The 13363-nt window shown below is 54.2% G+C and overlaps 1 protein-coding gene across 9 annotated transcripts in view; it reads left to right on the top strand.

Annotated features, from left to right (window-relative positions):
- Positions 1-13363, top strand: part of ACSL6 (acyl-CoA synthetase long chain family member 6) — a 52951-nt gene that overhangs the window by 12262 nt on the left and 27326 nt on the right. For 4 of the 9 annotated variants that reach the window (XM_039879985.1, XM_039879976.1, XM_039879978.1 and 1 more), the window contains exons 2-8: positions 5583-5803; positions 8794-8908; positions 9572-9636; positions 9910-10011; positions 10510-10609; positions 11163-11341; positions 12320-12352. In XM_039879985.1, the coding sequence (XP_039735919.1) occupies positions 5583-5803; positions 8794-8908; positions 9572-9636; positions 9910-10011; positions 10510-10609; positions 11163-11341; positions 12320-12352 (815 nt within the window). The other 5 variants (XM_039879983.1, XM_039879984.1, XM_039879981.1 and 2 more) reach the window with 4 other exon arrangements.

Raw genomic sequence — 13363 nt, forward strand, 5'->3', positions numbered from 1 at the left:
CCTGAGCCCCACACACCCTTTATAAATAGAGGCTGGTACTAGTGGGACCAGCTCAGCTGCCTCCCCAGTGCCAGGAGCCCGCTGGAAAGGTAGGATGTGAATGCATGTACTTTTGCAAGTTGTCTTTGAGCCCTAATGGCTGGCAAAGAGACGGAGGAACCGCTTCAGCTAACTACTGTCTACCGAGTCTTTCTCTATGTGCCTGGCACCATACTCTCTGTCCATGAGCTTTTTTTGAGATGAGGCCCAGAGGGGTGAAGTGACTTGTCCAAGGTCATACAGCTATCAACTGTCTGAGTCAGGATTTGGACCCAGGTCAGTTTAGCACCAGAACGCCCCTTTGGGCCCTTTCCCTAGATCATTTCTGAGAACCCTGGGCCCTGAGAGAGATTGTGATTTTCTTTTTTGAGCTATTCATTGGGAGTTGAGCAGGTCCTTTAATGATTTGGTGGCTTACCTTGTGCTTTGCCACTCTTTCTGTAGGCCTGAGAGGTTTGCAGAGGCCCAGAACCCCATCATAAGAACCCCTACTCCACTCCAGGCTAATACAAGGAAGCTGGGGTGATTCTAAGGGGAAAATCTGAGGATCATGGAGGACCTCAGTGGCGGCATGATGAGTTTGGACTTTTGTCCCGAGGTGGTAGGGAGCCGGATGAGGTTTCTGAGCAGTGGCATGTTATAGTCACATCTATGTATCAGGAAAGTAACCGGTATCAGTGAAAGCATGAGTCAGAGTAAGGAGACATGTGACGAGGCTGGTGTGGGGGTCTGGACTGCACTCAGTGGTTGCTGTACCAGGCCAGAGGCCGTGGAGGCGGAGAGGTATTTTGGAGCTGGTCTCGACAGCCGTTGAACTAGACTGTGAAGGTTCAGAATGCTGAGCTTAGGAAGCTGGATCGGCACAGGGTCCTTAGAGCCAAGCCATGGTCCCCAGAGTCATCCTCACAGGGACTGTGCTCTGGGTGAGGCTTTGCCTCTGCTGCCACCTTGGAGCCAATATGCTTCCCGCCAGGGCCCCTTTCCTCCCATTCTCTCCCTTCCTGGCTTTTGAGAACTACCCACCACCCACCTTCCATGTGCCTTGAAGCAGCAGAGGACATGGCGAGTCAGGGGAGCCCCAGGCCCCTAGCCTGTGCCACCACTTGGTATTCTGAACTAGTCTATGCCAGAAAAGAAAGCATAGGCTGTGCTGGAGAAGAGAAAGCTAATTCCTGCTGAGGGCTAGGTCCTCCTGCCAGGTGAATATTTACAAACACTCACAGCCGCTCACTTGGCAACACCAGCACCACTGATTCCCTTGGGTGCCGTTCACCCCAACCCCCCGCCCCAGGCTGTTACAACTAGGAGAGCCTCCTGGGCACAGAAGGAGGTAGCCATGGCTAGGCTCCTAGCGACCACCAAGTCCCATCCCAGGTCAACAGAGAGGGCATGACGGTCAGAGGAGGCCAAGGCCCTGTGAAATAACGAGATGAGACCGGACTCCCAGACCTAGGCTTTGCCTTGTCTCATGCCAAGGGCTTGGTGGTGCAGGCTGGCTCTGAGGCCCATGTCCTCAGAGGACCTGAATTTGCAGCTCTGCCCTACAGTGGCCCCCATTGTCTGAAGGGAATCTCAGGGTAAACGTGAGCAGTCCTGACTCTGTGAAGCCAGGGCAGAGTGCAGGCCCTGCCCCAGCACAGAGCTGCAGCCACCTCAGACGCCTCCTTAGGTATTGGCCACCTACGTAGGAGCCCAGGGAGGAGTGGGTGGCCAGGTCCTTTCCCCACCACTTCCATCGCCCCAGGTGAGTGGGATTCTTGGAGAAGAATGACCCAGCCATGAGAAGATGGCCAGTGCTTGTTGCGAGGCTGGGGAGTAGCCCACCCGTAGTTTGTGCCTGGCAAAGAGCCACTGACTGGCCTGACTGGCTTATTGCTGCTTACAAGCTCTGGTGCCCAGTGCTGCCCCCTAGCACCTGCAGCCTGGGCCTGGGCTCTTCTGAGCAGGTCTAGAGCTTTTTGTTTTCTGTTCATCACCACTGCAAAGGAGAGCATGGGCTGTGGATATGGATGGCGCAGTGTTGGCAGGGGCGCAGTGGTGGTACAGTGTAAGGCAGTGATTTGGGAGGCTGTAGTCTGAGGCTTGAGACCTGACTCCCCGACTCGCTCACTGTGTACCTGTAAATGGAGGTAACTTCTTCAGTGGAGTCTCTGTGTTCCCACTTTATAATGAGTCCATGAGCTCTTGTGAGGATCCAACAGGGCAGTGTGCAGGCAAGGGCTTCCCAGGGCCTGGGAATTCAGGAAGTTTAGACAAGTTCTGTTCTCCCTTCTCCTGGGGACTGTGATACCTGGGTAATTTCTGAAAGCTCGGCACACTGGGGAGACCATCCTCAGACTTGTTGTGCTGACCCTCGTGTAAGATTTCATGGGCTCAAGACTTTACTTCCTGCCTGGAATATTTAGTTCACTAAGTGCTCCATGGCCTCTCTCGACTCCAGCCTTGGTATATTTGCTTCCCTCTGCTTGGGACACCCTTTCCTCTTCACTCTTCAGTCCCTGCCAGAAGTCTGCCCTGATTCTCCATACCCATTTCAGCACCTCCTTTGGCTCCTTATGCCTGATCACAGCCCAAACCACACTGCGCGGCACTGCCCGTTCCATCACGTGTCTCCCCCATGGGACTGAGGGCAGGCCCACATCTGCCTTATCCCAGTACCCAATACTGAGCTAGATGAGAGTGGGGCCATCTAGGTAAATGTGTGGGTGGATGGATGCATGGGATGGATGGGTCGATGAGTGGTGAGCAGGTAGATGGATGAGTAGGTGGGTGAGTGGTAGATGGACAGGAAGATGGATGGGTAGGTGGGTAGATAGATGGGTAGATGGGTGGTTGGATGGGCGGATGGGTGGATGGATGGGCAGGTGGGTATATGGATAAGTGAATACCTGGGTGTGTGGATGGGTGGATGGACAATGGGTAGGTATATGGCTTTGGCCATTCTGGGCTGTGGTCTGTGAAAATCCAGCATTGCAACAAATGCCCATATTCTGCTACAGCTTGGGGCCCATGAGCAACTGCCAAGGACAAGGGACTGGTGGTAGTGAAGTTCTAGGATTCTCTCTGAAACTTTTGGAACCATACAGCTGAGCTTTTAGGAGCTCTACAGGGACATCTAGGGGCTCAGCTTCCCAACCCCATGAGTCAATTCAGCCCATTAGAAGAAACGTCAGTCAGCTCAGAGCCCACCCCAAGAGCTGGTGGCATATCTGGATTGTCCACTATCAGGTGAGTCATTTATCTGATAGACCTTGGCTGTGACTTGGTGTCCCTATCTGCAGCTTAGGAAAATAACTGTTTCAAGAAAGCCAGCTGACCACCTGGCCAGGACCCTTCCAGAGCAGTTTTCCTTGAATTCACTGTGGTCCACAGCTGGGCCCCCACTTTGCTGATGAAGAACCTTAATTTGATCGATATGCCAGGACTGGTTCGTTCCTGTGGGTTGGCTTCAGGACTGATCCAGCTCAAAGCGGCTGCTGGCAAAACCAGATTTCTGGCTTAGAAATTCCATGAGAATGCTCTGGCTGCCTGGGGGCTCACTTTCTCTGCTCCCCAGGGAGCACTCAGAGCCTGTGGGTAGTTTACAAGTGTTCTTGAGACGCAGACAGCTCATTGTACCATCTGTAGAGCATAAACTCCTATGGGGCCACAATGCCGAGGCCCAGCCACCTCTGCCCAGTGTTTGGGCCAGCCTGGGCTGAGCAGCCTCTTTGGTCTGATAAGCACCCCCTTAGCCATCTCTTTAGTCCCGGCATGCCTCTGACTGTGCCAGATGCAGTACAAGGAGCTTTACATGCCTGAGTGATCCCGTCCCCATGGGGAAGCAGAAGTCCAGAGAGGTGGTATATGCTCCATCTTGCATAGCTTCTAAGTGGAGGAGAAGGGATTTGAATTGAGGAGCTTTACTCGCTTGCTCAGCAATGACTTTGCACATCACTGATCTCATCTCTGGTGTGGTGATGTTACAGTTTAGCACAAATACCATTTATTGGCATTTCAGCAGATCTCCACTCTCTTAGGGTCAAGCAGTGGCTGTTTGGCTCACATCCCATGGCTGCGGAGTGGCTGCTGTGGGGTCTCTTATTTCTTCAAGAAGGGAGACCGCAGCCGTGCTTCCAAAAGTCGTGGGCCAGTGAGCAGGATGCCTGTGGATGGCGCATGGCTGCCTGGGACCCACCAGCCTCACAGGGCTAGCAGACCTGTAGGCGTCATGTAGCACTTCTAGCCTCAGGTCCTACTGGGCAGTGACACCATGGAGGTCCTTGTGGGGATAAAGGCATTCAGTGCCTGGCCTGCCCAGGCTCCCTTCCTCAGTCCTGGGCATAGCGCAGAACCCTGAGCCCAGCTGGCTGTATTTCTGCCCTGCCAGCACCGCTTCACTTATCAGCTAACAAGAGGATGTGGCAGCCTGCTCTCTTTGAAACAAAATCAGTCATCAGTGCTTCTCGGAAGTGCTCCCACTGCCTACCCTGGGGCATCCTCCATGTCCCCCTGATAGGCCCACTGTGTCCACCTGGACCGTGGTGGGTGAGCGTGGCGCCCTGACCACCATATGCAATATCACAAGAGATGCTGGTTACCCTAGGATTGTACAAGTATTTGCTGAGCTCTCTTCCTCTGAGCCTTGGTTCCTTTCCCTTCCCACCAGTTTAACACCTGCTCCTCTCTGCCACCTCCCTTTTCCTCCGGACATTAGCTGACGGGGTCCCAGGGAGGACAGCACAGGTGGGGACAACTGCTCCTCTTGGCACTTGGTCTGTGGCAGTGCAGAGCCACAGTGCACAGTGGTCAGCAGTCTGGGGACAGCTAGTCCTCAGAAAGTTGGCACCAGCATCACCTCTGACCCTGATAGGTTTTTGGCTCCAAATTTTCTATAAGGCGAGCCCATGGGAGGCCAGGATGTGGGCCTGGGGGGAGCCTGCTGACTACTACCCACTGAGCCCTTGTCAAGTAGTTCCTAGCCCTCACATCATGAGGGCTAGAGGTGTCTGTCAGGGCTGGTCTGTGGGCTCTGCCTGTGTTGCCTTCTGTGTCTCCCTCAGGGTCAGGGCCTGGAGCTGGGAGCTTTGAGGTGGAGTGGGAGGAGCCCACACGCCTTCACCCCACTCATTCTGGGCACTGTGCCAGGCATGCCTGCTGCCATCTGTCCTCTCCACACCCTAGGAGCAAAGATAAGCAAAATACTGTGACCACACAACAGAGGCAGAGCACTCAGGCCCTGAGGCTCAGGAAGCATTGACTCAGAGCTTTCACAGCCCTTGGAAAATATGGAAGCAGTTGTTAGCGGTGGCCCAGGGCCTGAGCATATGGTTCCCGGGAAAACCGACTAGATGTCTGACTGCAGGTGTGACTGCTAAGGGTTCTGGCCTGTCACCGCAAAGGCCCTTCCAGGAGACTGGCTGTATATCCCACAAGTCCAGGGCCTGCCCTATAGTGTATTTGGCCAAGACCTGGCCAAGGTTGTTGTGTCACTTGTCATCCAAGACAGGTGGGAAGACATACACCAAGGATTCTCCCCCTCACCTGCCTCTTGTTTCCTGCAGAATTCATTCTCTCACTTCTGGAGAAAATGCAGACACAGGAGATCCTGAGGATGCTGCGGCTGCCCGAGCTGGGTGACTTGGGTCAGTTTTTCCGCAGTCTTTCAGCCACTACCCTTGTGAGTATGGGTGCACTGGCCGCCATCCTCGCCTACTGGTTCACTCATCGGCCAAAGGCCTTGAAACCACCGTGTGACCTCCTGATGCAGTCAGAGGAAGTGGAGGTGAGTAGAGTGGGAGCGAATGAGCTGTGGGAAGTAGTGGGCAGAGGACAGGCATCTTGAAGGTAGAAGTAAACTTGTGGCTTGTTTGACCTCAAATGAGAAGCTCAGGTTCCCCTGGCAGCCAGCCAGCAAGTCCCAGTGGCCTTGGACAGGGTCTCCTACCAGGTGCTCCTTCTGCCTCTCCTAGAACCTGAACCCTGGTCACAGCCTGACCTTGGCCTTGCCCTGGTCTTCTAGTTTGCCCGCTTTTTAGGTAGGGACCTTGGCTCAATGGTGCCTGAGTAGGAGGCCTAAGCAGGTTCTCAGGGGGCTGCCAGGTAAATTCCCTTGCAAACTCTCCCTCTACCCAGCCCTGGTCTGGCGCTAAGATCCAGAGCTGAGCCCACCGCAGCACCCTGACCTCCCTGAGCACACAAGGGGAAGAAGGTGCAGTGGCCCAGCCTAGACAGAGGTGTTCCGGGCTCAGTCTAGAAGGACTGGTGAGATTTATTTTCTATTAAGCTTATGGAATTTATTTTGCCCTTTAAAAATTGCCTTATTTGAAATTTTAATTGTATTCATTCTGAATAGATAACATATCCACACTTTTGAGAAGAACAAAAGGACACATACTGAAAAGCTTCCCTCTTCTTCCCCTGGCCTCCCAGTTCTCCTCCCCTGAGAACCGTGCTAACAGTTGTCCCTGAGCAAGCACACAGATACCCGCACCCCCTTTTAAAATGATATCACTCTATGTACACTGTGCAGCATCTTGAGTTTTGCTCTTAACAGTGCATCTTGGTGATCATGAGCATGGCAGAATTTTGCCTGGTAGGAGAGGGCACAGGTCAAGGTAGGGCCAGGACCCTCAGGGCATTTTCCAGCAGAAGGACCAACATGTGAAAAGGTGGAGGTGTGAGAAAATGCACTTGGTGGCTTTGGGAAGTGGTGATTCGTATGATTGGGAGGTGGAGAGGGGCTACAGGTGGGCTAGCAGGGTGGTGGCGAGAGTGGCCTTTGGTGACCGGCAGCCCTGGCTGTGCCTCTTGCTAGGCATATGGTCCTTAGCAGTTTCTTAATTCTCTGAGCCCCAATTTCAACAGTAAAGTGAGTAATAAAAAGAGTAGAGATGATCCAGAGAAAGCACTAAAACTGGTTGGTTTTGGTAAGCCTATAATGACAACTCACCTGAAGAGGTCAACAAGGACAAAGTCACATGAACTGGGCAGGGCCCCTTGGGGTGGGCAGCATGGATTTATTTTGGGTTTTCAGTAGTAGGGAGAGACAGGGCCGATTTCTGCTGTAGAAGGGTGGCTGTGGCGTGGGCAAGCGTCAGTAGGTAACTGATGCATCTGGGCTGGAGGTGACAGTGGTCTGGATAAGGTCTTGATGGAGAGTGGCCCTGGCTCAGTGTGTGCGGGCCACAGTTACCTCATGGGTCTGGCTGGGAGGACAGCCCATGGCCACAGCTGAAGCCTCCCTTCCTAGGAAGACTGAGCCCTCCCTCACCTCATCCCCCAGGAGCACAGAAAGCCAGAGTGGCTACAGTGGGGCAGGCAAAGGATTGAGTAGGAAATGAGGTGAGAGAGGTAAGAGGAGCCCAGGTCATATAGGGACTGGTAGCATTTACATTGTGTGCTGCAGGGTGAGAAACATAATTTGAATCGCGTCGTTCACCCCAGCTTAAAATCCTCCCCTGGCACCCATTGTCCTAAACCTAAAGTCCAGACTCCTCGCCTTCATCTGCAGCCTCTCTAGCTTCCTCCTTTACCACTTGGAGCTCCATGAATTGCCTGCAGGTCCCTGAATGCATTTGTGTCTCCTCCCCCACGCATTTGCACTTGCCCTTGCCTCAGGCAAGACTGCCTGGCAAAGCCTCATGCATCCTTCAAATCCCAGCTCAGCAGCCACTCCCTGATAACACTCACCGCTTGAACCCTTTCTGTTCCTGGCACGTGGTCTTGCTCTACCATTTCTGACACCCTGAGTGCTACCCAAGTCTGACGGCATATGCCCCCAGCTTCCCACACAGGTCTTACATGGGCCTGGTGCTCAGGAAACACTCACTAGCCAAACATAACTTTCCACTACAAAACACTTGAGAGCCACCTGTGGTTTCGAGTTTGGCTCTTTGCTTTGTGACTCTCCGAGACATTTTCCCTCAGACCCAACGTTTCAAGAGGTGCATTGGGCCATGGGCTAGCCCAATGCAGCCGAAATTAGGCTTAGCGAAGAGGTGGAATGCTGGTACTGGAGAGTTCTGGGTTTGGGGAGCCCTAGGAGGGGAGACAGGAGAAGCCCAGCTCCTCTCCCTGGCCCGAGGCATCGAGAGTATTTGCTGCCTTCCCACTTAGATCCCCACTACTGAGGACCCAGGAACTCACTGCCTTATTCCCTCCACAGCCTTCTAGTCCTCTGTTTTTGGCAAAGTACTGTCAGCCACTCCTCAAACTAATTCACACTATCACGTGAATGATGGATGGCACCTAAATAATTCTTAACCTAATGGCATAGCAGCAGCAGATGGTGGGATAGGGGATACCTTGGCAGGTTGATCCTGCCAAGGTATCCCCTATCCCAAGGATAGTTAGCCTATCCTTGATCCTGACACAAGGATAGGCTAACTCCAGCCAACAGTGAACCACAGTAGTGTGAACAGCAATTGAAATTCTAGACATTTTGTATATGCTGACCTAAGGTGTGGGTGCTGTGTGTGTGTATGGGAGATGAGTATGCTGGGCCTGTGTGCATGAGCCAACTGTGAGTGGGGATGCATGCGGGTCAAGTGTATACAAGCCATCTGTACATGAACATGTGTACAGGTTGTGTGTGTACAGTCCAGGTGAATATAGGCCATGTGTGTTAGTGTACACAGAGCATGCCCCAGCCCCAGCTGGGTGGTGTGGCCTGGGTGTGTATTCAAGCTGTATACGGCCTGATGCATACTGGTGCCTCCTCCTGATGCCCCTGCCTGCCTCAGTCAGCTTCTCTGGCCTGTGTTTGGCTCATAGGACAGTGGTGGGGCCCGGCGATCCGTGATCGGGGATGGCCCTCAGCTGCTCACTCACTACTATGATGATGCCAGGACCATGTACCAGGTGTTCCGTCGTGGGCTTAGCATCTCAGGTGAGAGGGGCCATTGGAGTCTGAAGGGGCTAGGGCAGAGGTTGAGCCAGTGCGAGGGTAGGGGCGAGCCAGCACGGTACTGGGGCATGGCAAGTGAGTGGTGCCCAGGCCCAGAGGGCAGTGGCCACTCTTGGCCCTCCTCCTACCCAGTCAGAGAAGTAGCTACTTTCTGTGGCTAAAGGCCTGACCTCAGCTTTGTTCCAGCCCTAGGACTTCCTGAGCTTGAGCCAACTCTTAGCCTACACTCTGTATCTCCCATTGGCTGCCCCTGGTGAACCTTGAACTGCAAGGCCACAATCTGGCACGGTTCTGAACCTGAGCTTCTGAGGTGCCTGGGTGACCCAGGGTATGGGGCCAAGCAAGGTGGTCTCAGAGGTGCCACCTCTGTCCAGTGGCCCCAGGTGTCCATGTGCTTTTGAGGCTGTATCACACAGGTCATGGTAGAAACCAGCACTGTGTCAGCCCCCATTCCTGGATCTCCCTGATCCCTGGGGCGATGCCGTGCTTGTGGACTTTAGGCCTTCTGGGGTTTCAGCAGGCCAGAGAGGGCTGTGGACCACCCCACAATTATAGGGTGTCCATCCAGGTGTCTGATGGGCAGGTGCAGGTAGAATCCCCACCCTGTCCTCCTGCCTTGCACAAAGCCTGCTTTTCTCTCTTCAGGGAATGGACCCTGCCTTGGCTTCAGGAAGCCCAAGCAACCTTATCAGTGGCTGTCCTACCAGGAGGTAAGTGATAGAGGACAGTCTCCATCTTGCCTGCGCGTGTAGACCTGGCACTTGTGGGGGGCTGGTGGGTACCTTTCTGCGTCTCAGAGGGTCATATTTTCCTTGCCTGGCCTCTCAGCCAAACTCCTGGCGGCAGTCTCGCAGAGCTGCCAGCATCCCTGGGTAGGGAGTTGGGGAAAAGGTCTCTCAGACCTGTGGAAGTCCCACCTGGGGATCTCTCTTCCCAGCTGAAGAGTCCTTGCCTTCTTGTCACTTTCTCATGACTGTGTGCAGGTGGCTGACAGAGCTGAATTTCTAGGGTCCGGACTTCTCCAGCACAATTGTAAAGCATGTACAGATCAGTTTATTGGCGTTTTTGCCCAAAATCGGCCAGAGGTGAGCATCTGCCTTGACTGGTTTTAGAAGTATCAGTGGAGAGGGGTTTGGGTACCATAGAACAGCCCTGGCCCCACTAATCGATTGTAGGGCCTGGGAGAAGAAGTAAAATGGAGATCCTTGGTCCATGCCATGCCACCCACCATCCCGCCCCTTCCCTTGGCTTTGCCCCTACTTGAGAATGGACATCCCAGCCAAGCTGCATCCACACCCGACCCAGCCCCATATACAGCTGCTCCCTCAGCTAGTGGGGAGGAAGGACTTCCGCCTGGGGCTGTTTGGAGTCCCAGAATTCCCCGGGGCGAGCATGGTCTAGAACACTGGGTGGGCAGGCACAACCCATTAGCTTCACAGATTCCTTGCCACATGCAGAGGGCTAGAACAGAGCCCCCTTGGTATAGGACCCAGAGCATGGTTCCTGGTTGCTTGGGCCTGAAGGCAGGACAGCCCTCCTATCTGCTCTTTGTTCCCCCACCCCTGACCCGCGTGTCTCCACAGTGGATCATCGCGGAGCTTGCCTGCTACACGTATTCTATGGTGGTGGTCCCTCTCTATGACACCCTGGGCCCTGGGTCTATCCGCTACATCATCAACACAGGTGAGCCCACCACTGCCTCCTCCCTGCCACTGGCAGCCTCTCAGGTTGTGCCAATTGCATAACACTAAAAAAAGCACTTTCGTTCCACTACCAGAGAATGCTAGGGGCTTCCATTTTGGCCCCTGAGTTGGCTTCCTGAGTCTAGCTGTGTCCAGTAAGACTTTATCACAGGCTCCTTCCACAGGTCTGGCTGCCAGAAGGAGCCTCTGCATTAGCCCCCACAACAGGCTGCCCACCCTATGCAGTTCACTGCAGCTTAGGGCAGATGCTGGGGTGGTAAATACCTCAAGCTGACCTGGGATGATGGGGGCTGAGCCCGAAGCAAAGGGGAGCTCAGAATCCACTCCAGGAGATGCCGCAGCCTTCTGCCCTTGGCTCCACAGGCTCTGTGCACCTTCCTCTGTACATAACGCATGGCCCACGTGGCCTGTCTTACTATTCATTTGCACACCAACTGTGGCACGCACAGCCCATAGTTCTGCTGCCCGCTATGTGCTGCCCACAGTCACGGCCTGTGCCTGCATAGCCTGACTCTCCTTGATGGTCCCTGCAGCTGACATCAGCACCGTGATTGTGGATAAACCTCAGAAGGCCCTGCTTCTGCTGGAGCATGTGGAGAGGAAGGAGACTCCAGGGCTCAAGCTGATCATCCTCATGGAACCATTCGAGGAAGCCCTGAAAGACAGAGGGCAGGAGTGCGGCGTGGTCATTAGGTCTATGCAGGCTGTGGAGGTGAGGCGCTGCTTCTGTTGGGGACGTTTGCTGGGCCACAGCTAGTTGGCCACCAAGCCAGAGATGCTGATTATCTGCCCCTCTCCTGCCCTCGGGTGGATGTCGTGGGCCATCAGGATGTGTCAGGGTTGAGATGGGCAGGCTTCACAAGAGCTGGTGGTGGGTGATGGGGTCAGTGCCCACAGCATCCTCTCGGTGACAGGTTCGATTGGCTGGCACAATTAATGGCACAGGCGCCAACAGGTGGATGGTGGTACCAGCCTCGAGCCTCCTCATTTCCAGCCAGCTGTCAGCCTATCTGAGCCTAAGGATAGTAGACGTGAGGTTCCGGAGCCATGGAGAGGTCCTTGCAAATGTGTCCCAGGCCCCCAGCAACCAACAGAAGCAATTTTTCTGTGCATGACCTCCCCAAAAATGTCAGGTTGGTGGCAGCTTGTGGCCTGCTGGAGTAACACGGAATGTCCTGGCCTCCAGAGCTTCAGGCCCAGCTCAGTAGCGATTGACCTCAGTTCTGCCATATGGGGTCTGTGCCCCTGGGCCCTCCAATTCTCCTTCTGCTCCTGACGGTACCTGTAATGCCTGTGCGCTTGCAGCCTCTACAACTTGAGGGGCCACACCTAAACTGGCAGACCCCACCTGCCCCTTCAGCCCTGCCCACTAATCTGGAAGCCCAGGCCACCGAACCACTCTGTCTTGAGCTTGTATCCAAATGTACCATGGGCACCTCAAGCCTTCTTGCCCTGTCTGTAATGTGGGGGGCGGCCTAGGCCTGGGCGTGTATCTGAGAAGAGGCGACTGAAGCGATGTTTCCAGATGGGCCACATCTGGACAGAGAATCCTGAACTCTGGGCTTGGCACAGGAGCAAGGCACGCTGTGCTGAGTTGTTTTTTTGTTTGTTTGCTTTTTGTTTTTGATTATTTTTTTCTTTGATTAATGAGAACTTTTGAGCACTTAAAATCAGTATTTTCCTCTTCTAGGACTGTGGCCAACAGAATCATCATGTTCCAGTGGTAAGCTCATCTGCCAGCAGGTCTTTATTGAGCAAGACGGTGTGCGGGGCACATCCTCACAGAACCCCTCCTATGTGCAGGGGTTCAGCAGAGAGGCCAGAGTGGCACCCCAGTGTTAACTCAGCAAATACCCATCGGGCTCCCAGGACCTTCGTGGGCAAGGGTCCAGAGAGGGACCTGGAACAGGAGTCAGTCGTTTGGGGGTGGGGGAGAAAAAAGGACAGCCAATCCTGGCTACCTTTGGTTCTCCAGTAACCTTTTCTTTTGGAAGTCTTACTTTTTCCCTTTGAATGTAGTGAACTCTCCAGAGGATGGGAAGGACAGAAGCAGCAACAGAACCAGAAGTGGACCCCAGGGCCAAGGGGCCTTGTGGCATATGCTGTCTTTGTTCATCTTTACTGTGTGAACTTTTCTGTGTGTCATCCCTTAGCGATACCGCCTGGGGTCGAGTTACCAGTGAGGGTCACTGCCTCCTGCGAGGAGCCATGTGGGGGTTTTCAACTTTCTAACAAGGCCTCTTGCCTCCAACCCTCCCTCCAGCTTAGCCTTCCCCACACCCCTCCCCACCCCACGGGCTTTCTCATCCTTGGGCCTGAACAGGTCACATCCTGTCTTCGCAGGGCCCTTCAGGTATCCCCTGGTGTGTGCCCACCTCACACACACTGTGTCCCAGCTGTAGAAAACTACTCTCTGATCCATCAGCGTGCCCTTGCCTTTGTGCCTCCGCCTGTGCCCGGGCTAGTTCTTCTCCCTAAATGTCCATCCTCGCTTCATCTGAGAGCTAGTGCTCAACTTGTGTCACCTCCTCTGGGAAGCCATCCTTTATGTGCAAATGGTCATGGTGGGCTCTTCCTGGTGACTCCAGGACTCTGTCCCCAGCACCAGGGCAGGGGCCTGATGCAGAGCAGTCTTGGTGACACCATGGGCAGCTCAGTTCCTATTCCCAAGTCCAACCTCAGCCATTTGGGAGAAAGTGGAAAGGAGGGAGGGAACTGGATTACATCCTTTAGA

The sequence above is a fragment of the Pteropus medius genome, unplaced genomic scaffold (genome assembly GCF_902729225.1).
Source record: "Pteropus medius unplaced genomic scaffold, Ma_sr-lr_union100, whole genome shotgun sequence".
NCBI classification, from domain to species: Eukaryota; Metazoa; Chordata; class Mammalia; order Chiroptera; family Pteropodidae; genus Pteropus; species Pteropus medius.